The 25,991-nt window shown below is 32.3% G+C and overlaps 2 protein-coding genes across 19 annotated transcripts in view; one reads left to right on the top strand and one right to left on the bottom strand.

Moving 5' to 3' along the window:
• The window catches only part of LOC130898430 (hyaluronidase-like), a 25,679-nt gene extending 15,035 nt beyond the window's left edge, over window positions 1–10,644 (top strand). For 6 of the 17 annotated variants that reach the window (XM_057807731.1, XM_057807730.1, XM_057807728.1 and 3 more), the window contains exons 3-7: window positions 1,064–1,379; window positions 5,029–5,082; window positions 8,761–8,965; window positions 9,999–10,236; window positions 10,388–10,644. In XM_057807731.1, coding sequence (XP_057663714.1) covers window positions 1,064–1,379; window positions 5,029–5,082; window positions 8,761–8,965; window positions 9,999–10,163 — 740 coding nt within the window. In that variant the 3' untranslated portion in view covers window positions 10,164–10,236; window positions 10,388–10,644. Of the gene's footprint in view, window positions 1–1,063; window positions 1,380–5,028; window positions 5,083–8,760; window positions 8,966–9,998 lie in introns of all 17 variants that reach the window. The other 11 variants (XM_057807739.1, XM_057807733.1, XM_057807736.1 and 8 more) reach the window with 3 other exon arrangements.
• On the bottom strand, window positions 10,261–25,867 carry LOC130898429 (splicing factor, suppressor of white-apricot homolog). 2 transcript variants are annotated; one of them, XM_057807723.1, is made up of 10 exons: window positions 25,579–25,867; window positions 25,350–25,525; window positions 25,124–25,284; window positions 24,364–24,586; window positions 23,196–23,278; window positions 18,672–18,915; window positions 16,598–17,239; window positions 15,154–15,510; window positions 13,976–14,426; window positions 10,261–12,209 (listed from the first exon to the last, which is right to left on the bottom strand). In XM_057807723.1, the coding sequence occupies exons 1-10, from the start codon at window positions 25,764–25,766 to the stop codon at window positions 12,104–12,106; spliced, it is 2,631 nt and encodes an 876-aa protein (XP_057663706.1). In that variant the 5' UTR covers window positions 25,767–25,867; the 3' UTR covers window positions 10,261–12,103. The 2 variants fall into 2 exon arrangements, with proteins under 2 accessions (XP_057663706.1, XP_057663707.1); XM_057807724.1 differs by having other exon boundaries at window positions 13,976–14,423.
• Window positions 25,868–25,991: the final 124 nt, after the last annotated feature.

The following is a 25,991-nucleotide window of genomic DNA, read 5'->3' as shown; positions in this document are numbered from 1 at the left end:
TTAGTTTAGCTTCGTCGTTTTCAGTTAACTCAAGTAAAGTTTTATACCGATCACATGTTTCACACGTGTCGCTCTTTGGCAGTTTAAGCCAAATGTTATACAGGCGACAGAAAATCTTTCGATAGGTGATGAAATACCTTGTTCTCTACACCATGGAATATAATAGTTAGTTATTGCTTTAATATGATCATGCACACTTTTTACTGTTTCCTCAGTTAATCGGTTCTTGCGCTTATAATGTTTACCTCGTTTTTGAAGTCCCAAATCCCTTGCGAATCTGTTTGCAAATAATATATATTCATTTCTATGAATTTTGAAGACCATGAATACACAGGAATTCCTCCTTGCATATCATTCTATCAACTCCATCTATCTCCACAGAATATGACAAAGTTTCTGTCCAAGTGGAAATATGTCTTTTTGTCTTCTTGTGGTACTAATATCTTTTCTTAAGGTAGCCTATATAGTGCCGCATTCTGTTCGTCGTACCCAAATCTCAAATCCCAAATCCAGAAAGAATGGTAAAACTGTCTCTTCTTTGCCGAAAAGCAATGACTGCAATGGCATGGAAGTCATGATAAGCCAATATTTACTTGAAAAAGTTATCTCTATTTTGCTTAAAAGGGAATAAGCCACATGTTTTTTATACATACCGTAAAATCACTTTATTCGCTAGACCCACTAACTTAACTTGATTCCACATAATCTTCATCCTTTACACTATCATCTGATCCGGAGTCCGATACAAAACTAGCAGAACTATTATTGTTTTGGAGGAATTTACGCTCAACACCTATTGAATTTGTCGACGCTATATTAAATTACATTTGGCTTGTCTCCTTCTTGACCAATAAAACACATTCAAATGGTTAGACGCAAGATCGAATCTTTTACGCAGCGTTGCCAAATGTTGACGGATTTGCGAGAAAACAGTTCTGGGACTTGTTACCTCTATACCTCAAGATTTTGTGAATTGCGGCTTGTTACCCTCTACACAGAATAAGAATATTATTTCCATATGTTTGGTTCAATTTATGAAAAATTGATCGACATTTTGTAACAGGTATTGGAATAATCGATTTCGAAAGCTGGAGGCCAATATTTCGTCAGAACTTTGGAAAACTAGATGAGTATAAATCAATTTCTATAGCTATAGAGAAAGAAAAACATCCTTTTTGGACCAAAAATCTCTTAATTAAAGAAGCGACACAAAGGTTCGAGGATGCTGCTAAGATATTCATGGCACAAACTTTATTGATTGCAAAAAGATCAAGACCCAAAGCAACTTGGGGATATTATGCATATCCTTATTGTTTTAATATGTCGCCAAATAATATGAAGCAAACGTGTCCTCCTGAAGTCGTAGCAGAAAATGGCAGGTAATGAAATAACAATATTCTTAAAACTGCGTCGTAAATTCACTAACGTCACTATTTCAGTAACTAATATCACCATAAAGTAACGAAAGTTGTGCTTTGAAGCACTGAACGAACTGAGAGTTAGTTTATCAGTGGCGTGTAGGCCAAGTGGGCCCTTATCCACGGCCTCGCATTTAAAAGGCTCCGCGATTAAAAAATATGAAGTCGGATTAACTGGTTTAGCAATTATAGCTGAACAAATTAATTTATAAATCGTTATTACAGAAATCCAAAAAACATTACTTGAATCAGTTGAGTTACACTTTGGCAAATACAGGAATGAATATGAAATAGCCACGCCCGTCAATGCGCGTTACTAGATGATGGTAGTAGGGATTAGTACGGTCCCTCAAGCAGGTATACTTTACTACTATTTTCAGTTCTATTGTGTCTGTTAGATAGTGGAGAGCACTGCGTTATTTACCGTACTAATTATTATTACCCTTATTACGCATATTACCCTTTTTGTCATCCGAATACTTTCTTATTTCAACTTCGTTCGTGTCTCTCGCACGTTTCTCGACATTCACTCCCCTATATTTGCCAAACTGTACATGATAACAACTTTTTCGAATCTATATGCACCGCGCTTTAATATTTTTTCACTATTATAAGTACGTATGACGTGTCAAATAACGTTAGGTCTGATAGTTTTATTGGGCAGAATTTCGACGATATCTACAAAGGTTGTCTGAAAAGTTTTCGACCCCAACCTGAAGCGTGTCTTGTTATCAATATGAGTTTGAAAATATATAGCTAAATAACTTAGAGTAAGAAAGTGAGAAAATAGAAAAGTTATGAATTTACCAGCTGCCATTAAATATTTGTTTATGAGAGGCAATACGCAAATAGGGGAGAAGTTATACACTGTGTGCAGAAACTCTGCATTATCATTATCAAAACTATGACAATTAGCGATATCATCGGTTCATAAAATGGTACTGAAAAACCTTCAGATTGAGGCTAGAGAGATAGGAGAGGCTATAGACATATCGAAACAACGTATTTGCCACAGAACATACCCTATGAAGAATCTGCAAACTAAGTTGTTATTCAGTGGAAACAACATGATGGATTTTCGATGCCAGTGCCCTCGATGGTACATGGCAGAACTAATCTATTTACGCGGTTCATTTAAATTTACATTGCGGAATATCTACATTATTTTATTATTCATTTCCATCCAGCTCTAATTTCGCAGTTTCCTGAATTCACGATAAAAAAACATCTTAGAATTGGGACACTTTTATTTATAAAATGATATTTATATACATTTTCAATTAAACCAAGGAAAATTAGTAGACATCATTACAATATCATTTTTAAAATGAAAACTGACAAAATATAGATTTTCCTAACAAACTTAGTGAAAAGTGTTATGTGTAAATAAAACTAAACAGAAATAAAACAGTAATTCTCTTGAACAGATTGCACATAGTACTTTCATTTTGGGATTTGACAAAAAAATATTGCTACGAATACAAATTAGTCAAACAATCTCTCCTTGCAATTGCGAGCCATTGGGAATGTATTGTGGTCTATAACTTAATTCGTGCGGCTTTTTTCAAAATTTGAACGCTTATTTAAGAAAAACATGTACAATAGTATTATTCAAAGTATTGCCCGGCTGAAGCTATGACCTTTTCCTATCTTTCTGGCAATTTGGAGATCCCATCCCAAAAAAACTGCGCCGGCTTGGCAGCCAAGAATGAATCAAGCCAATTTTTGATATCTTGCTCTGATGTTTTCCAGTGAGAGCGTTCTGCATCGGCCGGAGTCAGAAGGGGCAAGGTCTGGGCTATAAGGCGGGTAGGTAAAACTTCCCATCCACTGTTTTCCAAATAGTTATTAACCGGAATAACAACGTGGGGCCGAGCGTTGTTGTGATGGAAAATTATGCCTCGTGTCTGGTCGCATATTCCGGGCGTTTTTTGGCTACTGCTGTCTTTAGACGGATTAATTGTATTCGGTAGCGTTCTCCATTGATGGTTTTACCCGGATTTAGCAGCTCATAATACAGCACACCTTTCTGATACCACCAAATAGAGAGCATTACCTTCGCGCCATGGAAACTCGGTTTTGCCGTTGAATTGGCTGGTTGGCCGGAATTCACATATGATTTTTTGCGCTTGGGGTTGTCTTAATGGATCCATTTCTCATCACCAGTAACAATCCGATGCAAAAATGACTTCCTTCTGTGGCGTTCCAGCAGTAGCATTTCGGACATGCAAAATCGCCTTTCGACTTTCGGCTTGAGTTCATATGGAACCCAATTTCCTTGCTTTTGAATATATCCAGCTGCTTTTAAACGGTTTGAAATGGCTGATTGAGTGACACCCTAAGGTTCTGCGAGCTCTTCTTGTGTTTGGCAGCAATCTTCATCGAGTAATGCTTCCAGTTCATCATATTCAAACTTTTTTGGCTTCCCAGAACGTTCATCGTCTTCCAAGCCAAAATCACCACTTTTAAATCGTGCAAACCACTTTTGGCACGTTCGCTCAGCTAGAGCTTCTTCACCAGAAACCACCACCAAAATACAATGACTTCGGAGGCATTTTTCTTCATATCAAAGTAATGAAGAAGAGCCCCTCGCAAAAATACTTTTTCAGGATCAAAGTTCGACATATTTGAGTGAAATAAAATTATTGTTGTTAACGCTTCAAATGTATGACATATACTGAAAAGACGTACAATAACAGTAGCTTTCCAAAGCAGGTTCAGAATATTGGACGCCATCTCTTATCGAACCGCACGAATTAACGTCGTTTAAGCAAAAGAAGTCGGATTTTTTGCATTTATTCATAATTGGAGATGAAACTGGGATTCCACCACTCAACTTTTAGAACGAAAAACAGCCTAGAAAGTGGATTACAAGACGGTTTTATCGTTCGGAAAAGGGATGGTGGGCGTTTTTTGTGGTAGTCATTGAATTCTTCACCGCATTTCGGTGCTTGCCAGGACTAAATTCACAAATTGCACTTAGAATTGATTGACCACCCAGCGTATTCACTATATCTGGTCCCCAACGACGTTTTCTTGTTTTTATCTTTAGAGTTTTACTTTCAGGAGAAGGATTTTCATCAAAGGAGGACATCATCGCATAATATTTTGAAGAGAAAGAGGGCAACTATTATTTGAAAAGCTTTAAAAGGTTAAAGCATCGCTGGACTAAGTGTATAGTCTTAAAAGTAGACTATGTTGAATAGAGAAACGATAATGGAAACAAATGTCTTGTTTCTTTAGTAGGTCGGAAACTTTTCAAACAACTCTCGTACAATGATAATTTAGCTTTTATTACCATAACAAAGGTTTGTTAAAAATAAATATCAGGGTTTTAAAGAAAATGTCGGCAATTCAAAAGTTGAGGCCCCCTTACATTAAAATGGACCTATTTTGATAATTTACTCAAAGTTTTAAATGAACTCGAAATTTTGGGAATAAAAATTTTAGTTGGGTCACTAGATAGTATTAGAAATATAAGGTTTTACACAATAACAGGACATTACTTTGTTCATTGTAATCCAATTCGTTTCATTTTTTTGAAAATACGTACGAAGGTCGTGTTAGATTTAAAACAATTATTCATTCTTGTATTTCTACAACATTTTAGGTATATTCGTTCTAACCGGAAAAGTACTTTTAAACGTCTCAGAGCAAAAAGGAAGTGAGTTAATTTCCCATTGTGCTCCCATAAGCTGCTATCATTCATCAACATTTGTGATGTTTTATCCCAAGCATAAAATTTTTCACGCTTCAACAAATAAATCATGAGATTACAGATAATGATGTAATTCTTATGTAACAAGTGATGTTCACCTTATACAGTGAGGTTCTCTTTGATTATGAATGTAAATTAAAAATCCTAGAACCAGCCATTTTTTACATATTATGGAATTACCTTTTCTGAATAAAATTATTGAACGCACTAAAAAAAAATTAAATAGAAAGGACTAGTGTATGAAAAGAACAATTTCAATCTTTTCAATAATGTAACAGTTTTGATTTTTTTGCTAGATTAAAATATAAGGCATTGGATGGGATATATTGAATTTGAATAGAATCCTTATGGCACAATTTCAAGTATTCGGCGAGTGGAATAGAAAAAACAAATACAGTGATTTTCTAAGTTGGATATACGAGGTGTATCTATTAAAACATAAGATTATTGATGTTACAAAAAGAGTCACCATGCACTAAATGCCAGCACAGACAGCTGTGTTTGTGAAGTGTACAAATCTGTATAGATGTCCTAAGCTTGCAACAGAGTTATCTAGAAAAATATTAAGTGTATCTGTCATTCGCAACAAGTTGTTTATTTATCTTCCCAGACATAATGAAATGAAGGCTTGTCAGTTATTTAGTGTGACATATTGTGGTGTTTGATAAGAAATTCGTTGATTTTATACTCGAAATTGTTTGTTTCGAGATGTATACTGTTATGTTGTACATTTGAATAATGATAAAAATATACTTAATAATGAATTTATTACCAACAAAAATAAGTACACCAGGCGTTATCGACGTAGTTCGGACAGGAAGTGTCGCCTTGACGGAGAGTTACTGAGATTTAAGCTTACATTGGGTAAGTAATTAAATGGAATGTCATTTTTTTAACTACTATTTCCTCCATGCCATCTTCACTACAAGTTGCAGGATTTTTATATACACACTGCTGTTAGATACTGTTTCTATTTCACCTGATACATCATTTATTTTTGCTTTTTTAATTTGGTCACTATGTAATTTTTTAAACCTAGTACCTTTTTAATGGTAGCTGTCATTTTTATGTTAATAATCTCTCATCATAACCTTTCCTCCCTCTTTAAAATCCTAATACACACCTCCCAATTGTAAATTGTGACTCTTATTTGGTTTCAAAAGATCAAATGTTTTTACATTTCTACCTGTCATCAATTTGAATGGTGTTTCTTTTATTGAGCAGTGGATTAAATTTCTGTAATTCAATATAGATATCTGCTAATTATTAAACTTTCAGCTTGTGTTTCATTTTCATTGTCTAATAATGTAGCTTTTAAATTTTATTTAAAGACACATGTTGTGGGTGAGAATTGCATTTTCAAGAGTGCACATAATTGGTTATATGTCTTCTGGCTGAGTTTTGAAGGAGTACAGAGATCCCTAAAAATCTTATATGTATCTTGTCCAATAAGACAAAGTAAAGCTTCTATTGTTTTGTTCGGCGCGACTTCTGTACCACCAGCAATAACATTGTAATTTTTCCGCTGTGAGTCGAAGGTTTCTCGTCGCCAAATGTTATGTTATTACTTGAATAATGATAAAAATATACTTAATAATGAATTTATTACTAATACAAGTAAGTACACCAGGCGTTATCGACGTAATTCGGACAGGAAATGTCGTCTTTTTCATCATCCTGACAAATGACATATTGTTGTGTCTAAAACACCCAACGTCGTGTCTACAATACCACACATATACGATTGGTTTCGCTAAGAAAAATGTATTTTGACATTCTATACTCCTTAGTTGCTCCCTGCAACCTGGTGAACCAGTTCTCCAGCCAAATGGCCGATGAGAGGGAATAATACAGCCGCAGCCGCAACCTCAAATTAAATTTAAAATAAACAAAAAAAACACAAAATTCCAAAAAACCCAAAAATAAAATAAACAAACCGAGAAGAGCCGTTTTTACTTCTAAGCTCCACTTCGTTTTCTTCGGTCAAAATCCCCCTTAGAAATAGTTAGGCAAACAACCCAACGAAACCACCACAACCCCAGCCCTGCAGAGGAGCTATTCTTATATCAGGGCCTACTCAAACAAACCACATTCCTTACAACAATCCTCCTTATCCTACCAAACTTTAACCAACGAATCTCTCTCTCTCTCTCTCTCTCTCTCTCTCTCTCTCTCTCCTTAGTTGCTAAGAAAATGTTCTTGGCTGTTAAATGATGTACCCTTGTAACATTTCATTAATGTTTAAAAGACAAAGTCAGCAATAGATACATAGGTACTTTTTTTTCAGATAAGGTTTTAGACTATTGAAATTGTCGATATAATCGTAGACGAAAATCTTATTGAATATAGAATTCTGAATCATTTGAAGCGCGATATCACATGCTATGATTCCATTCGAATATACGAGTAGGGGTAGTGGTAAAAGAAGTCCATAATTTTATTCAGAAAGTGGAGATTTTTTATATGAAACGTGTTTCAATATTTTTCAACTAGATTCATATTTATATTAATAAAAATTGTTAGAACACAATAACATTATTAAACCTATACTGTAACGACTTTCTTGGGGTGTGATTCATCACCTATTACGTAAGAAATTTCACAAATTGAACAAGATAAATATTATTCGAAAAATAATTTGGTTTGGAAAGAATTTCTTAATTTTTCCAATCCTTTTGGAATCCAAAACAAATAATATATTTTCAACACAGAACAAAGTAGTTTACAAAAGTGTTACAAAACTTATAAAAAGATTTTGTTTTTGTAGAGAGAAGCCAATGTGTATTTTCTTTCAAATATTCATGTCACGGTAAAAGACTTTGTCCTATTAGGGCCCTCTTGAAAGCTATTTTGAAGTGGTCACCACTATTATACCACCATTGTTATAGGTAATAATATACAACTCGTAATTTGATTTGTTATAAGTTAAATCAGTAATTTGGAAGTAGAATTCAGTCGGTTCAGCACGAGGAATAAAACACATGAAATATCTTCACGGTTTTGGTTCATTTCTCCAAAAGTACTCATAAGAAATATAAAGTATTTACTATTTTTAAAGAGGTACTTGAATAATGTATAAGTGAACCTCATTTTCATTTTATATTTGAGGGGTTATTTGTGTCCGTACCCACTGAAGAGTTGATGTAATTAAATGGAAAATCAGTCTATAGGCATTCCAACTTAAAAATAAATGTGACTTAACTGTGCATATTTTTGAAGTGTATTAGGTATGGTGCGTTTTCAAATTGATACCCTGTATGGGTGAGAAAAAGACTAAATTATATAGGAGACAGATTAAAATGAAAATATATATCGAGTTCTTTTAATGGACACTCTGGAAGAGTATGTTTTTAATATAATGATAATTCAAACAGTTTTTCACCAATAACAGTTTCAATCTGCAACAAACTATGAGCAATACCTAATTTGAAATAGACTTTGTTGCTACCTTTGAAATATGACACACTTAATGTTTCTTTTTGAAATTTGAATGAAGCTTCAGCACTCTATACAATAATGTGGTTTTAAAAATATTTTTCTTGTTCAATCTACTAGTACGGGAGGTATGGAGTCCTAAATGGCTACTCTGTATGAGTATATTCATAACAGGAATTTATTTTTCAGACTAAAATGGTTATTCCAGCTTACAGACAATTTTTACCCGTCAGTTTATATAGGAAACTCAAGTTATTCAATGGTTGATAAAATTAAAATGGTTAAAGGAAGAATTAATGAATCGATTAGAATAAGAAATAGTTTGAACGTTAGAAAAAACATCATTCTATATTTTTGGTTCAAGTACCAAGACACAAACAAATTTTTATCCAAGGTAAGTAGTTAAAATAAAAAAAAATATCATAGATTCATATGTTAATAACATTTAAGCTTATAAATTCAGGAGGTAATAGAAGACGTGAAAATAATGCTTTTTCTCATACGATCCCTCGTTTCTGAGTTTTATATGCCTTTAAATTTGCAAAATCGGAACTTTTATATAATTATATTTTCTAAATTATACATTCGAACATTATGAACTTTTAATGGGTGATTATGTATGACCATGTTTGAGGAAATTAATAATTCCACACTACTATCTGAAGGCCAGGGGCGGCTCATGCCCAATGGTCAACAATCCGTATCAAATCGCAACACATAACTTTTACACTAAGAAAATAATATCCTTGAATATACATCAACAACGTAGAAGTCCCACAATAATCTTGCATTAAATATCTAGGAATGCACTTAGATGCCAAATTAAACTGAACAGAATTGTATTGGTTGCTAGGCAGAAGTTGTACATGACTACCATCATTCCAATCTGGACTTATGGGGAAGCAAATCGAGTATAGCCGTTGTACAAAAGGCACAATCTAAGATTCTACGGGTAACTTTTGATGCTCTCTAGAACGTTTCAAACCAGATGATACATGAAGACCTTGTAACTGCAACAGTACAAAAATACAACAAAGAAGCCAAATACATTTCGAAAGGCTGGAATCAAGTAGTAGTCCCCTACTCCAACTATCGGTGCAAGGAAGAGATGACCGAAGACTAAAAAGAAACTAACCAGACCTTAAATGAACATTCTTCTCACTGGATAAGACTCATCAGAACAAATCTGATGTTTTCATCATTGTAGTATCCAAATCAACAAAATAACCAATAGAATTGAATGTACCAATAAAATGTCTTAACCGAAAGGGGCAGTATATAGAAAATATTGTGTTTGTGTTTAATATTTTAATTCTAATTGTTTACTCTCACTAGCTATGAATTTGAAATTTTGTACTTGTTTGTAATTCTCTCCAAAAACTACATTTAAAGCGTTAATATGCTTTAACATGTCCTATTATTTTTAGGAAGATTTGTTAAATCTTTTTACCGTAATATCAAAGAGCAATATCGATGGAGTGGTCATTTGGGGAAGCAGTAATGATGTGAATACTAAACAAAAGTGCTTAGAACTTCATCAGTATATTGACGATGTACTAGGACCGATACTTAGCCATATTTTAGTAAATTAGTAGATTGAAGCCTTGTTTTGATAAAGCGTACTATAGTGTTTGTGATACTGACAAAAAGTGTTACTTTTTAGAGGTTGGTATGCAATCAAACACTGCCTTTAATATAAAATTGTTTTATTGACTTAATTTTTTCTACAAATCCGTTATATACAAAATGATAATAAATAATTTACAAATATAATTATAAAATTCTTTATTGGGAAACTTATTTCTGACTGTTATAGTTTCAAGCACATATACAAGATGCAACAAAAATGTAGGTCAACCAATTCAACATCATACTCGAGTCAATAATTACTCGATTGAATGAAGATGGCAGACATTATCATAATCTTGCCTGAAGTTGTGCGTGTTTCAATGTTAGTTGGCTTTCAATAGCCTCGTATTTAGTTGTGTATATTTTTCGTTTTTTAATTTTTCAATTTTTATTGTGAACAGAATCTGATTTATTTTTATTGAAATAAATTATGTTTCACATGAATTATTGTATATTTAATTTTGTATTTATGATTTGGGCCACCACTTTATATATATTTCAATACTGAGATGTGCTTTACTACGAGGATTATTTGTTTGAAAATGTCACCACTTAACAATATAAGTTGAAAGGAAATACGCCGGGACAGCTAAAAACTAAAAACCAGCGTTATCATCGTAAAAGTTCACCAAATGGTACTGGAACATTGTCGGATTAAGGTTAGAAAGATAGAAGACGTAAACGGCATATTAAAATAACGCATTTCCATATACTGATTGATGAATAATGAATGCGTAAGCTATCCACACGATGGGTGCCACTTTGGCCAAAATTATATTCGAATTTACATTTCTTAGGCCTCAATATCGTGGTTTAAGTGAAATGAGACGGATTTTTTGCGTCGATTCATAACTGTAGATGAAACCTGGATCCACAACTACATTCCTGAAACGAAAAAATGATCAAGACATAGATTTGGGCAAGCCTACTCCGAAAAAGTATAGTCATATCGGGTTGCGTTGATAGACATCTTCAAAAAGGTAAAACAATAACATCAGAGTGTCACGGATTATCGCTTGATAAGATAGAGTGAGAAATTGCAAAAAAGCGACATCATTTGAAGAAAAAGGAAATACTTTGCAAACAGGACAACGCACCTTCTCACACTTCAGTGATTGCCATGACTAAAATTCATGAATTGCCATTCAAATTGGTTGACTTCCCACTGCATATCATTTCCAGCCCCCAGAGACTTTTTCCTGTTTCCTAACCCTAAGTTTCACTTTCAGGATAGATTTTCATTTTGAGGAGAAAGGGGTAGATCGGATAGGCTTAAAATGAAACTTTTCAAGCAACTCTTCTATTTATGTGTGAATGAATGCTATGATTGTAAGCTAACATTGATTAAATTATTTTATTTTCAATGGATTCATTCTTTGGAGATTTTTGATTTTTAACTTTTGATTTAATTTTTAACATTAAATAATACTTCAGCAATTCCATTTGATTCAAAATGTTTTTTATTAATTCATGAGTTTCTTATAACTTTTCATAAAAGAAAGTTTCCACTCAGTTCCACATTATATTTTGAATTCGTGTATTAAGTTTGTATGGATGCTGATCAATTAGACCAATTTAATAACAGTTAACAAAATCACTTTAAGAATTTTTTAATAAGTTTGAAGAATGATTTTTCGTGAAAATGAACACAATATTTTGTTTCAAATACTACATATACATTCACAAAATTAAAATTACAATATCAACAAGACCAACAACACTGTTTCCTCATATCATCCTAGTTATTTACAGCTGTATGACAGAAGTAAAGATCTGGCTATAACCTTCAACACTACTTAGATAAATTTAAGATATCTTGAGAAATATTTTGTTTATTAGCACAATGTCCTTCATATTTATTGAATAAACAAATAACCTTATTACTAATAATTCAGAGACGTTGTCACAATACGCTGTCAGTACTGTCAGAGCTCCGGGATTCAGATTTTTGATGTCGTTTTCTGGATTTCCTTTTACTTCTTCCTTCGTGTCGAGTTTTTGAATGTTTCCTAAAAAATAAATATGAAATTTGTTTTAATACGTTCCTAAGGAAAATCAACCCCTAATTTGTTATTTCAATAATTCAATTATGTTGAGTTTTAAGAACCTATGAGGAGAGAAAAGCCGAAAGGGCCACAAAAGTGGCTACTAATAACAACTAATAATGTCTAAAATTAATGGACCAAGTTTTGGCAAGATACTGCTATTATATGGAGTACGAATTCAACTACAATGTATGGGCCATAAATAGAGGACTTCTAGAGAGAATCCAAGATAATCTTTACAAAGCCCTACAAGTTATAATCAGCAAACTGCCAATATACTAATTGATAAGGAAAAAGGTTCTAAACTGGAAGCATAGAGCTGAATCTCTAAGAACAACGAAAATAAAGGAACAAATTATAAAAGAATGATAAGGCTAGTGAAACCTGAATAAAGAATAAAATGACTAACACCTAAATATTGATGTAATATAAATACAGAAATCCAGCTTGTATATGCCCAGCATACCATACTCTAATGTCAGCATTATATACATAAAATGCTTATAAGGTACTTGAATAATGCTAAGGAAGATCAAGAACTAGTTTGAATACCACGAGGAACAATATCTCGAATGTACAAACACTGGCTTGCATATGCGTGACCAGGGCCGTGAAATCATGTCCAACAGCTGCACTTAAAGTGATTCCAAATCTCTCACCTCTTCACATACTACTGGAAAGTGTGGCAGAAAAAACATCATTTAGAGACGGAATCACAATGCATTAAAAAAGTTTAGTTTTGACAAAAAATTTACCTTAAAACTAAGCTTTAGAAGTAAATGAGATCGAAACACCATACAAGAAATGAACAGAAATGCCATTAAATGGTATGTAAACGGATTCAAAGCAGCAGATAGAACTGGAATAGGAGCATACGGGCCCAGCAGCACTCCAAGTATTTTTCAAGCAGAAATTTATGAAAGTGAAAAATGTGTCTAGTTCAATCTAGAGAGGAACTATCGCAAACAGGAGATCATCATCCATCATCATAAAATTCTAGCTCGTTTGTGATTGCCTAGAAAAATTGAACAAGCTAGGCAAGAAAAATAAAGTTACCCTACACTGGATTCCGGAACACACTGGAGTGAATGAAAATGAAATAGCTGATAAGCTCGCTAAAACAGGGGCAGACATACCCTTCTATAGTATTAGCTACACAACAATTAAAAAAGCATTAGAAAGAGGAGCAAAACCAATTATTGGGACATCCTACAGGGGCTGAGACCGGTAAAGAATGTATCAACCTAAGTAAAAAAAACCTACTAATACAAACAGGAGTCCTATCAGGGCACAGTCGTCTCAAAGGACGAAGCCTCTATCCACATTCTCTCGAAGTGTGAGACACTATAGAACCCCAGAGAACTACACCCGGCAGCTAGAGCCATCCTACATTATGAACTTTCTAGAAGGATTGGGTTTAAAGATCAGCTGTAAGCACTGAGTTCCTCAGTGTGGCAGCAAGAAAGGGGGACACAATGTATCCTTTGGGTCGCAGTGTATATGACACCCCAATATCTACATACATAAATACAACACTGGCATATTTTCGTGAAATATGTGGAAAGAATAACGCAAATAAAAAAATTAGTCGAACAGCAAGAGGAAAGACGCGAGATTTTAGTAGGTAGACAGAGGGCAAGGAAATAAGAGTTTCTTACCACCTGCCATTGAGAAAGCATGAGTTTCTTGACGAAAAAACACAAATAATCAGCTAAAAAGGATTATTATACCTCCTATGTGACTTTTTCCTTCTCTCTTTCCTTTTTCTATATTCTTCTTCTTCATCAGTATCGATACTTCTACGTCTACCTCTATCCCTATCCTTTTTTCTTTCTTTCCGTTTTTCTCTTGATTTACTTCTAGACCGACTGTACTTTGTATCTTTATGTCTGTCTTTATCTTTCTTATGTTTCTTCTTCTTGGGAGGAGAATCTTCTGAATCTATTTCTATTATTTCAATGCAGTCTTTAGAATCTCGTCTAAGGGGTGATTTTTCTTTATCGGAATTATGGCTATCTTCAGAATTGATTTCGATTGGTTTGTGATTGGTTTCGACTGATTTTAGTTTCAGAAAGGCGGCTGCTTTCTTTTTTCTTTCTAACTGAAGAGCTCTGTCTCGAGTAACTGAAGCAAGTTTCTCTCTAGCGGCTGCTGCTAGCTTGTCTTTTATTTTATCTTCTGCTGTAAAATAAAAAATTAGTTAATATAAATCATATAGCTCAAACTGAACATAAATTTTTGTGCACATGAACTAATTTCCAATTTCTTTAATCAATGAATTGAAAAAATTATTGAATTTTTTACTATTAGAAGAGGAAAATATCATCTTTCAAGTATTTTCTTCTCCACTCGCATAATAATGAATTGAAGAGTTCAATATGAACTTAAATTTGTTTTCTAGCTTGTTGATTTTTCTAATCATAATCAATAAAATTCGAATAAAATATAATTTTGATTCATAAACAATATAAACTCAATTTAACTTCGCTTTTAAACTTTACTGTTCGACATTTTCACTCCACTTTGCTATAGCCTAGTGAACAGGTATGAGGGAGGATTTGTCTTTGATTTGCTTTGTTGTTCATTTGTTGTACTTAATTAAAAAAAAATGAGCACAAAAAATAAGAGAATATAGATAATAATAGGCTATTTTGACAGGGACACTTATAGAAAAATAATTTGTTATATTTATAATTTTCAACTGCTACCACATTTCACTTATATATAGTATATAAGAAAAAAATTGATAACTTTATATACCCTAAGATGTTGAGGTGACAAAGAGTTTTCTAATACTAAAAAAAAACGAAAAATGGTGAATAAAATGGTAATGATGACAAAAAGTTTTATTACAATTTAGTGAATAAACTTCAATTTTTAAACCTAGAAAGATCAGACTATTTTTTACCTCTTTTGACATCTTTTTTCTCTTCCAAACCATCTGTTAATTCCATCATCTCTAGAATAGGATCTTCTTCACTTAAAATAGAATTTTTCTTATCTTCTTCTATTTGTTTAACTTCTTCGGTATTTTCAGCAACGGATACTGTTATTTTTTCTGGTATAATCTTTTTTGGTACTTCACCGCCAATTCTCCAAACGGTAACTGAAGGGGTAGAAGGCAATACAGGAGATTTGGGCTTCTCTGGAGTCGTTAAAGTTGAATTCGACTGTTCTTCATCACTACTTTCTTCTACTGGTAAAGCACTTTTAATTTCTTTTGAAGGTTCTTCTTTTGTTTTCTTTATGGAAAAACTTACCGGAGCTGAAAAAATTTTAGTACCATTAAAAAAAATTTCATATAACATACATTCACATACTTTGTGTTACACTATGTTTTACATATATTCAATAAAGAATATTACTTCCGATAGTATAAATTGATAGATTTTCAACTTCTCATTTCTTCTCAAATTTCATTGAATTGGAAACATTACATTTTTTTTGGGAAAAATGAAATTATTGTCGAAAAGAAAAAAAGGTATCATTACCTTCGACATCAAACATATCACAGTTTCTTAATTATCAAGCTATTGATCACAGTACGTTCTTGAATACAAAAGCTGCGGCCACCTTCCTCTCAAATAGATAGCATATGCAAAAGCCAGTGCTAATAAGACTCGTCACAAACGATATTAATATATGTAAGAGAAGTAATGTGAGTAGTCTCCAACGATTACTAAAGTCATCTTGACAAACATCCAGCCTGGTGATAGAAGTCAAGAGGGCTAGACTCTGATGGCTTGGTCACTTGGAACGTATGCCTGAAGAGCAGGGCGTACGCAAAGCATACCGGCAGAAGCCCGAGGGCTAGCGACTGGCTGGGTAACCGCGAAAATGATTGCTGGATGATGTCGAAGAAGATCTTCGGAAACTAGGCGTGAGGGGGTGGAGACGCCTAGACTTAGAGCGTGATGACTTGAGGAATATGGTGGACGAGGCCGAGGCTCTTTGAGGGCCGTAGTGCCAGCGGTAGTAGTAGTAAGAGAAGTAATGTAAAGAAATATTCCAGAATTAATGTTCTTATGTCTAACACGTGTTTCGATAACTGAAAATAAACACAGTCTCTGAAGACGATAACTTGGTTATCGCAACACGTGTTAGACAGTGCAATTGTTGTGTGTGTTGGTGTAGTGGTAGTGTAAACAGTGTGTTCAGCATCCACTGAAGCCACTGAAATTTTTGGCTTTAGATGCTGGAAGAATTTAAAATGTTTGTTCTTTGAAGATGATTTCAAAGTATATAAAACAAAAAAAATCCTGTTAATTGATAAGACGTTTTCTGAGGTTAAAATTTGTTTTGTACCTCGATAAGTGTGAATTATTAGTATTTAGAAAAGGGACAATATTTACCGATTACTTTCTTCTCTTTTTTCTCCTTTTGCGTCTTTTTTACGTCCTTTTCGTCTTTTTCCTCTTTATCTTGCTGCCCGTTTTCTGTATTCTCGTTCGTAAACCCTTTAAGAGTTTCTTTATAATATTTATAAAAAATATGAGTGTTATGTAAAAAGTCAAACCTAGGATCATTCTTAGTTTTGACGATCTCTTCAAATTGTTCCCCATTTTTTGAAACATACAGTGCCATTTTGTCTATAACGATTTTAGTTTCATCTGTAGGGACAGGATAAGATTCTACTTCAACTTTATCAATTCTTATAACAGTTTTATCATCACTTTCCGTACTATCTTCCGACTCACTGTCAGATCCTGATCCATAAGCGGCAAGTGACAATAACGGCTTGTTCAGCTCAACTTCTTTTCTTTCTTTGACTATTGTAACCGTCCTTTCTTCCTCTACTAGTTTAGTACCTGGCACATATTGAGGAGATTGGGTTACTGTACTATTAGCGCCTTCATTTGCCTTAGTTGCTGTCTGAACATACGAATTATTCGACTGATGGTGATATTGAAGGTACTGGTTGTAGCCTATTTGTTGGATATAAGTTTGAAGTGATGGATCTAAGTTTTGGAAATCTGCCGGTGGGATAAATTCACCTAGAAATTTGAAAAAGACAATGTAGTAAATAACAGAAGCATTCTATAAGCTGCATTAGTGTGTCGTAGATAGTGTGATTAACATGTTTAAATAATAAATACTAATAAATAAATAAAAAGAGAAACGAACCAAGGTCAAATATCAAAAATACCTAAATGCAAACCTAACATACAATATTGAATGGAGCAGAAAAAGCATGTGGTATAACAACAAAAAAGATCAGTTAAGAGCAAAAGAAAGACAACTTTCTTCTTCTTAGCGTGCCGTATCAAGTCCCCTTGACGTTGGCGATCAGCATTGCAAAATCTGTCTATCTTGAGCTAGTCCAAATAACTGTCTTGCTTATCGTATCCCAGTCCATTTTCTAATATTATTTAACCAAGAGGCTTGTTTCCTTCCAATCCCTCTAGGACCTTCAACTTTACCCATCATAATCATCTGGAGGATATCAAACGGCTACCACGCATTATGTGTCTATATAGTTTGTTTGCATAGCTGTCCAGTGACAACTTTACACAATGTACAAGATTGATATATTATGACGGAAGAAGAAATCTTGGAAAGACAGAAACGATATTTTAAACAATTGTTAGAAGGCGAAGAAAGACAAAGTAACAGAAAACCATACTGGTTGATCCAGAGGAACAAGAGATAACATAAAACAGAAGAAGAATTAATAAAAGTAATGCAAAAAATGAAGGTGGGAAAGAGCACTAGGAAAAGAGTCCTACCAGTGGACAGACTCAAAGCAGAAAATATGTAGGTATGTACGTATGAATTTTGGGGTATTGTATACACTGCGACCCGAAGGATCTATTGTGTACCCCTTTCTCGCTGCGATACTGGAGAGCCCAGCTGATCCGTTAATCATACTCTTTTAAGCTGGAAATAACTTAATATTAGAATATTTTAGAACTATAATAAACGAGATACTGAGAATAGATGTGTTACCAGAAGACTAGCAAACTGTCATAATTTTTCTGATATACTAAGTGAATGCAGAAATTATAGCGGCATCACACTACTAAGCACAGTTGGTATACTGTGTGTAATTCAAAAGCTGGGCTAGTTGTAAGCCGAAATTAAAACCCATGGAGCCCAAAAAGAGAAAAAATAAGTGAAATAAATGTTAAAGAAAAAGTTTGCAGCCCAAAATGAATGAACGTAATTACTTGAACATACGGTGAGGTCTCAAAGCAACGAATGAAATAATTTTATATTATTATGAATGTAGATAAAAGAAGAATATCAAGAAAACTAGAAGAAAATCAAGAAGAAGAGATCAAGTTTTTACTTATTTCAAAATCTAATTTTTAATCGGAAGAGATTTAAAATAAAAACAATTGATGAACAAAAACGTATAAAAGCGTCTAAGAAATAAGAAACCGAAATAAATTTTATTTTTATTTGAAAGATACTTTCATTATTTACCTGGATTTCCAGCTTGTCCTTGTTGATGTAAAGCCAATTGCTTATAATACTCAAAATACTGCTGTACATAGTAATACTGGTAGTATTGCTGTTGTTCGTAGGTCATCTGCGCATAATCCGGCATCTTGGGCGTCTCTTGTGTCTCAGCTTGATTACCCTGTATACGATTTACCAGTTGACTATAAGCGCAGTTCACTGACGGCTTGTATGGAATCTGGGGTATGGTAATGGCAGTGGTAGCCGCCTGTTTGACAATAAATTAAGTTACTTTTGAACAAAGGTGAGATCGGCTGGGAGCAAAACCGCTAATACCTACGCATTTTTTGATGATTAAAAAATGTAGTATTGATTGTGAAGGCATCAAGTTTATTTGCCGCTATGATCAAATCACATCTCAAAATTAATTATATCAAGATTTACTTTCAAATTCTACCAACTAGTGATGACACATGATGTAGTCGTCAAATGGATCGCCCTTCTCCAAATTTCTATTCATCAATTGAATCAGTAATAGTGTGGAGGTAATTGTATGATTAGACTATGAGGCCCAATAGCCCAACCACCTGATACACGCTATTGAACATGATAATATTGATGTTCTAAAACAAAGTATTGTTGCATATCATGACTTCATGTATTATAATTACATCAAGTGTCATCACTAGAAGACTACAACTGTTTAAGTTTCAAAATCTCTTTATGTATTACCATTCCAAAGACAGGAAAAGGACAGAGGACTATATATATTCATTATGCAAATATAAATTTTTTTTCTACTATATATTTCATTATAGAAATTAAAAATTGAAGATTAGACTCATTTATTCCTTTTAACTGAAATATATAAGAAATATAAATGATATATTATCAAAAGTGAAATTAAAGATATACTTAACAATTTCAATAAAAGTTGAAATTGTAATTGAGGCAATTGCTTGAAAGACAATAAATAATTAATACATTGACATATAAGATATGTAGCCATTGTAGATGAAAATTATTTACAACTCCAAGAATAAAACCAACTCAGTTGGAAGACGTATATTCATATAGTGAAAAAAGAAAAGAAATACTTTACATAAATAAACAATACGAGGCAAGAATTGTGAAGATCGACTACATCTAAGTGAAAATCTGAAGAACAGTTATTGCAGTAAGTAGTTAATCGAGAGATCCAACGGGATGAAACGATCAAATTTATAAATTTGTTACACGAGACGTGATAAAAAAGTATAGTCAATTATTTTATCAAAAACAAAGTGAAAAAAGGAAAAAAAACATTTGAATTGAAATACATTGACCAGCAATATTGATATGGGAACATTTTTGAAAGGCATCTTGTGGAATGTCTTTAATCTGCTTTGTCGATGCCTAATCAATATCAAGAATTATGTCAAAATATTTCCTTTTTGATTCATATAAATCCGGTAGTCACGCAGTTTAGTTGTCCCCTTTGCAATGAGTTGTGATTGCATTATGCCATCACAATCCAAGAAAACGATTACAATGTCCTTGATGTATGCTTTGGATTGAAAGGCCTTGTTAGGTTAATGTTTAACACTGTTTTTCAGTGTTTTTTTGACAGTTAAATCTATATCGATCCTCCAATTTCACGCAAATTGGAATGAAATTTTTCTATTTCATCATGAGTAAGAAGTCTCAGAGCAAATTTGGCACTGATCTTATTAGTAAATAATCTCTAAAATGCAGATTCATTTGTTTTTCAACTTTTTTTCAACATAAAACAAGGCTCAACATGATCGATGTTACAAGACAGATATTGCAAAAACTATCCTACTAAAGCAGCTGAAGTAACAGACCGACAAATCTTAAGATATTCAAATTTGTCAAAGTTTGTCTCAACACAATAGTGTATGATACATAGTAGTTCAAATATATGCAACTATAAAAAATATTTCACTATATTTTTTTAATCAAACCTCGTACATCTAAAACCATGAAAATGGAACAAAATATTCCGTGATGATTTTCTGTATTTGGTAGAGAATATCTAATCTCATCTATATTAATTTCATTCCATAAATTATATTGAAAAGTTTATGCAGGAAAAAAATAGTATCAAATAAACACTGTTTTCTACCACTACACCAACTTTCACAATTACAGTATTGGTTGTAGTGGTAGTGTAAACAGTAAACTTTAACTTAGTATGTGTAAAAGTGTAATTCATCAAAAATAATTTTGATTGGAAAATTTCAATCAAAACGAGCCCATAAATATTGATAAAATGAAACAATGAAATATTTGTTTTGAACAAATATTAATAAAAGAGCGTATAAATATTAATACAACGTACTGAACACACTGTTTATGCTACCACTACACCTACACTCACAAGTGTGGGTGTAGTGAGTATGTGTGTTGGTGTAGTGATAGAGTAAATAATGTGCTTAGTATCAATAACCCCAAAGGTTCTAGAAATTTTAATTAATAAAACAAAAAATAATAACTTATTTTAAAAAGTAATGTAAAGCACTTCATATTAGGTTTATGGAATGTAAAAAACCTGAAAAAAATTCTAATATTTATAGGCTAAGGAATATTGCTTATAAAATAATTGTTATAAATCAATGACAAATACCTCATAAAAGAATCAGAGAGCAAATGGATTGAAATATATAATTTTAATTCAATATAGGATAAAAATAATTAATATGGAAAATTTCCAATTAGTCGAAAAGTAGATAAAACGTATAGTTTAGAAGATGTAAATGTTCAAATAAATCCCGCATGTATCATTTAGCAGTCATATTAAAAATTATAGAAATGACATAAATTTGACACGAACGGTAGACTTTGAATCCTGTTTTCAATCCCTTAATTTTTTCTGTATTTTAAATTCTATGTATTGAAATAACCCAGAATTGAAGTTTATCATTAATTTGCAAGATTTTGCAGCATTGCAAATGGTGTCAAAATAAATAATTCTTTCAATTTAAAGCCTGCTAACTAAGGTGCAGTAAGAAGCTGCATGCAATTTCTTGCAAGGCTGATATTTTGCATTGCATTAATATTGCACCTTGTCTTGTCACTAATCATTTTCTTTTCTGTACCCTTGCCGACCCCGCAGAATTAAAAATGAGGTAAACAATTTTCAGCAATAAAAAATATGAACCAACAAGTTAGATTAACCTCAGGAGACTAAATTTTGCAGCAATCGATCAGCTGATCTCAGTGACATTTGATTGCATAGTACCCTGTATTGCTCTAAGTCAAGCAGTGTTTAAAAACTTGAATGGTTTCATGGGACACATACATTTTGTTTTGGTTGAAAACACCACTGAACACAGTTTGAATCGAAATAATATCAAATAACGAACTGGGCAAGGACTCAACAAGCTAACTCTCAAATTTTTTACCTTTTTTCAAATTTACGATTTATATTTATAAATTCTTGAGCTAGTGCTACGAAATCCAAGGAATCTAATATGTGTTTATGAATATGGCATATTGCTAAATTACTTAATCTTTTTTCACTCATGGTACTTCGTAAGTACGTTTTGATCCTACACAATACTACTGAAGTTAGTGCTTTCATATACGCTATTGGAAAATATGTTGTGGGATATAGGAATAACAATGTAAAATATCTAATATCATATGCAGTCCAATGAACTGTGATTCTATTCATCTTCCCTCTCAGTTCATTAAGTTTTGTGGTACTTTCAAATCCACGTAAAAACATATTCTGATTTTTGTGACTTGAAATGAAAAATTATTTGGAGATATATCTGTGAGACCACTTGATCACATTATATGAAAAAATAATTTCAGGTCAACTGTTATAATAATTTAATATCCAATTTTTCAAATATTTATTGTTATAATTTCTATATATTGAGTACATAATGTTCAGATGTTTATTTGGATAAGATCAATATAGCTGGATTGACAAAATTCAAGAGCTAAGATTGATGATGTGATGTTTTTAACCTCAACGATTCATATGCCCCATGAAAGTGCCCTTTAATGAATTATGAGTTTTTGAAAAATATTGTGACACCATTTAAATTGCTTTCAATATTTTAGATTCATCTAATGAAATAAAGAAAAGGTAAATTGAGATTTGTCTGTGATAATCCCCATTATATGAAATTTATAATTCATAAAATTTAGATTTTTATGAAAATTGTTATTACTTTATATTTTTAAATTGCTTCAATAACATTATTAACTGATTCAGATTTAAATGCGATGCGCAAATATATCTGGCAATTAAAATTTTATGAAACTGAAAAATATAGAAAGCTTGGGTTCCATTTGTCGAAGCAAATCGTCATATAGTTGACTCTGTAAATAAAAAAATGAAAACACACACATGTCACTAGCCACCTGTAAACAGAAAAACTAAATCATTAGTAAATCCAAACAAGTAATAAGACAACTTAATACTAAAAATGTTTTATTCAAACCCCTCTTGATGTACACAAACTCACTTATATTTATTACTACAAGAAAAGTGTCTTTGTTAAATTGAATAATGATAACACGAGTTACACCTACCGGTTCTGCTGCTGTTGATGAAGTCAAACTTGGATGCAAATAGTGTGAGCTGGAATCATGGTCCAAATTTTCTGATATGTTTTCTGAAACAAGATTTTCTCAACCTTACATCATTATAAATTAATACAAAATGATACAGAATTATGTAGGATAACTGAATATAGGAGATACAACATTTTATAGAAGAAAATAGAGAATCTTACTTTTTCAAAAATTTACCAGCTTTAATTATTACTTATTACTCTATATTATGCACTCTATAAATATCAGCTCAATAATAAAATCATTTGGAATAACATTCATTTTAAAAGGTTTAATCTATTCAGAAGTAAATAAACCCAATGGGTACTGTTGTTATTGCTATACAAGTTACGGTAGATAACTCTGGACCGGCTCATATAATATGTACACTCCCATACATATATTTTGCAAAATATTATCAATAAGACTAAGTTACTAAGTCAACTTTTACTTTTAAAATGCTTTTATTACATAGATTATTCTTCAATCTCCTGTATCTTGAAGATTGCTTATACAATGCTATTATCTTATCTTAAAAAAGAGTAACATTTTAAAACTGAATATTAAGGGTTGTAAACTTCCCTGCTAGTGATGAGAGATGGTAAAAATAAATTTAAATGGAACTTAAAATAACCAAAACTTCTTTTTATAAGTATTGGTAAAACCTATTCAACCTATTCAAAGATACTAATCTTGTTTGTGCTTAAACAGTTTCTGCAGCTGGCTTTAAAAAAAAAAGCTGTGATGAATTAAATCAGTCAATACTAACATTTGAAATTCAAGTTCAGTTTCTGGAAGAAAATAATCTAAAGTTTTTGTACATTTAATAATTCCTGTATTGTTGATTGAAAGTTTAACTGTTTTAGTAGCTTATAATAATTTTTTTTTACCTTTAATAATTTGTTAAGCAATTGTGAGTACGAATACTTCATGAATCAAAGGGTATGTGCTCTCTGTGATAAAGTAATAGTGATCCTAATTCTCCTAATTTTAGACAAAATATTCATGCATGAGAACGCATTTTTAACAAGAGGTTACACCCTGTATCAGGGAATTATTTGAGGAAATTTCTTTGTAAAATGGAAACTAGCCAAAGCTAATGTTCAGAAGATATTTCATGAAAATAGTTATGAATTATTAAACTTACCATTTGTATGTTTAGTGTGGGCCTCATATCCATGATACCTCCCACTTTTAAACAGCGATAAAATGTGTCTATAAAATGTGTACAATTTATCATCTTGGTTAAGAAATGAAAATTGTGGATTATCCGCCTGCTTTGCCTTGAGAAGGATTTCCATCTGTGGTCCTTGTTTGCTCACAAACAATGCAGTTTTTTCTATCCTTGCATTCTCCTTTACAGTCTTAGGCTAAAATAAAATTTATTCATAAATTCATAACTAAGTATAACGGTTTGTAAAATATTAAAAATATGAACATATGAATATATGAATATGACTAAAGCTCAACTTATATATAATTTTATTAGAAAATTTTACAAGCTTTACTAACATCAAAAATCACCGGAAATCTTAATAGATTATTTTCCAGATGATGAATACATAAGTATTCGAAAACTCGGAAAATATATATATATATATATATATATATATATATATATATATATATATATATATATATATATATATATATATTATATTTTTATTGACATTTTGGAGAATTTTTCATTAATACTGTTCTATGCATCTTCAAAGATTTCAATAATATTTTGAAAATGCTCCTAATAAGAAGTGATGAGATACAGCTTAGTACTATACATCATTTTATTAACCTATAAACCCAAGAATATATATTTGAATTGTTTAAAACAGACATTTATATCAAATAGTTAATATGGGGAACTTAAGATTCTTATATTATAGTAATAACACTGTTTAATACATTACCCATTCAATATCTATTGGTAGGTCAAGAATAGGTGGAGGATTGTATTCTTCTTCAGCTTCAGCAACTGTTGGAACATCTTCATTTTTTTTCAGTTCAGGGTTCTGGGGTACATCATAACTATATTGGAAAGTATTGGTGTTTTGTCTTTTTATTTCCTCTTCTACAATAACAAAGTCACTCATATAAATTACTCGATTAGTAATAATAGCTAATAACAAGTTATACCTTTATACATTTGTTCTTCTTCTTCATTAATTAAAAGAGAGTGATACCTTTCCTTATCACATAATTCTTCAACATTTCTTTCTTTTTCACTAAGTCCCAACCATCTAGTAGCATCATAGCCCTCTCTGCTGGCCTCATATTTTGTTAGATCTGATAAGGCACCACGACAATCATATCTAAAAAATTATTCATAAATATTTATATGCACTGTTAAATCATAACTACTAACCTATCAATTTTTAGAGATTCATCACCCATCCAGGGAATAAGGTGTTTTCCTTGATCGATATACAGGGCTTTCTCGTCATCTCTAAATAGTTTGCAAGCATATCCAAATATTAAGAGTTCGTCATGGTTTTCCGTTTTAATAATTTTTCTTAAAATTCCTGATTCGGAAGTACCATTCCAACTCGCCATTTCTGTTTACACAACTATTTGAAGTAATTGTGATGTATGTGACAATTGAAATTATCATTTCCACTCAGAAATACCAACAGTATGGCATTTGCGAATAGCCCTAAAATATTTTTCCTCTTATCATTGTTTATATATAGTACTAACTAATCAACAGCTTTCAATGAATATTTACACAATTAATTATTTTATTGTTATAATCAGGAACAATTCGATACCTTTTTTTGT

Source organism: Diorhabda carinulata, chromosome 10 (genome assembly GCF_026250575.1).
Source record: "Diorhabda carinulata isolate Delta chromosome 10, icDioCari1.1, whole genome shotgun sequence".
NCBI classification, from domain to species: Eukaryota; Metazoa; Arthropoda; class Insecta; order Coleoptera; family Chrysomelidae; genus Diorhabda; species Diorhabda carinulata.
This window is presented reverse-complemented; position numbering and strand designations above follow the sequence as displayed.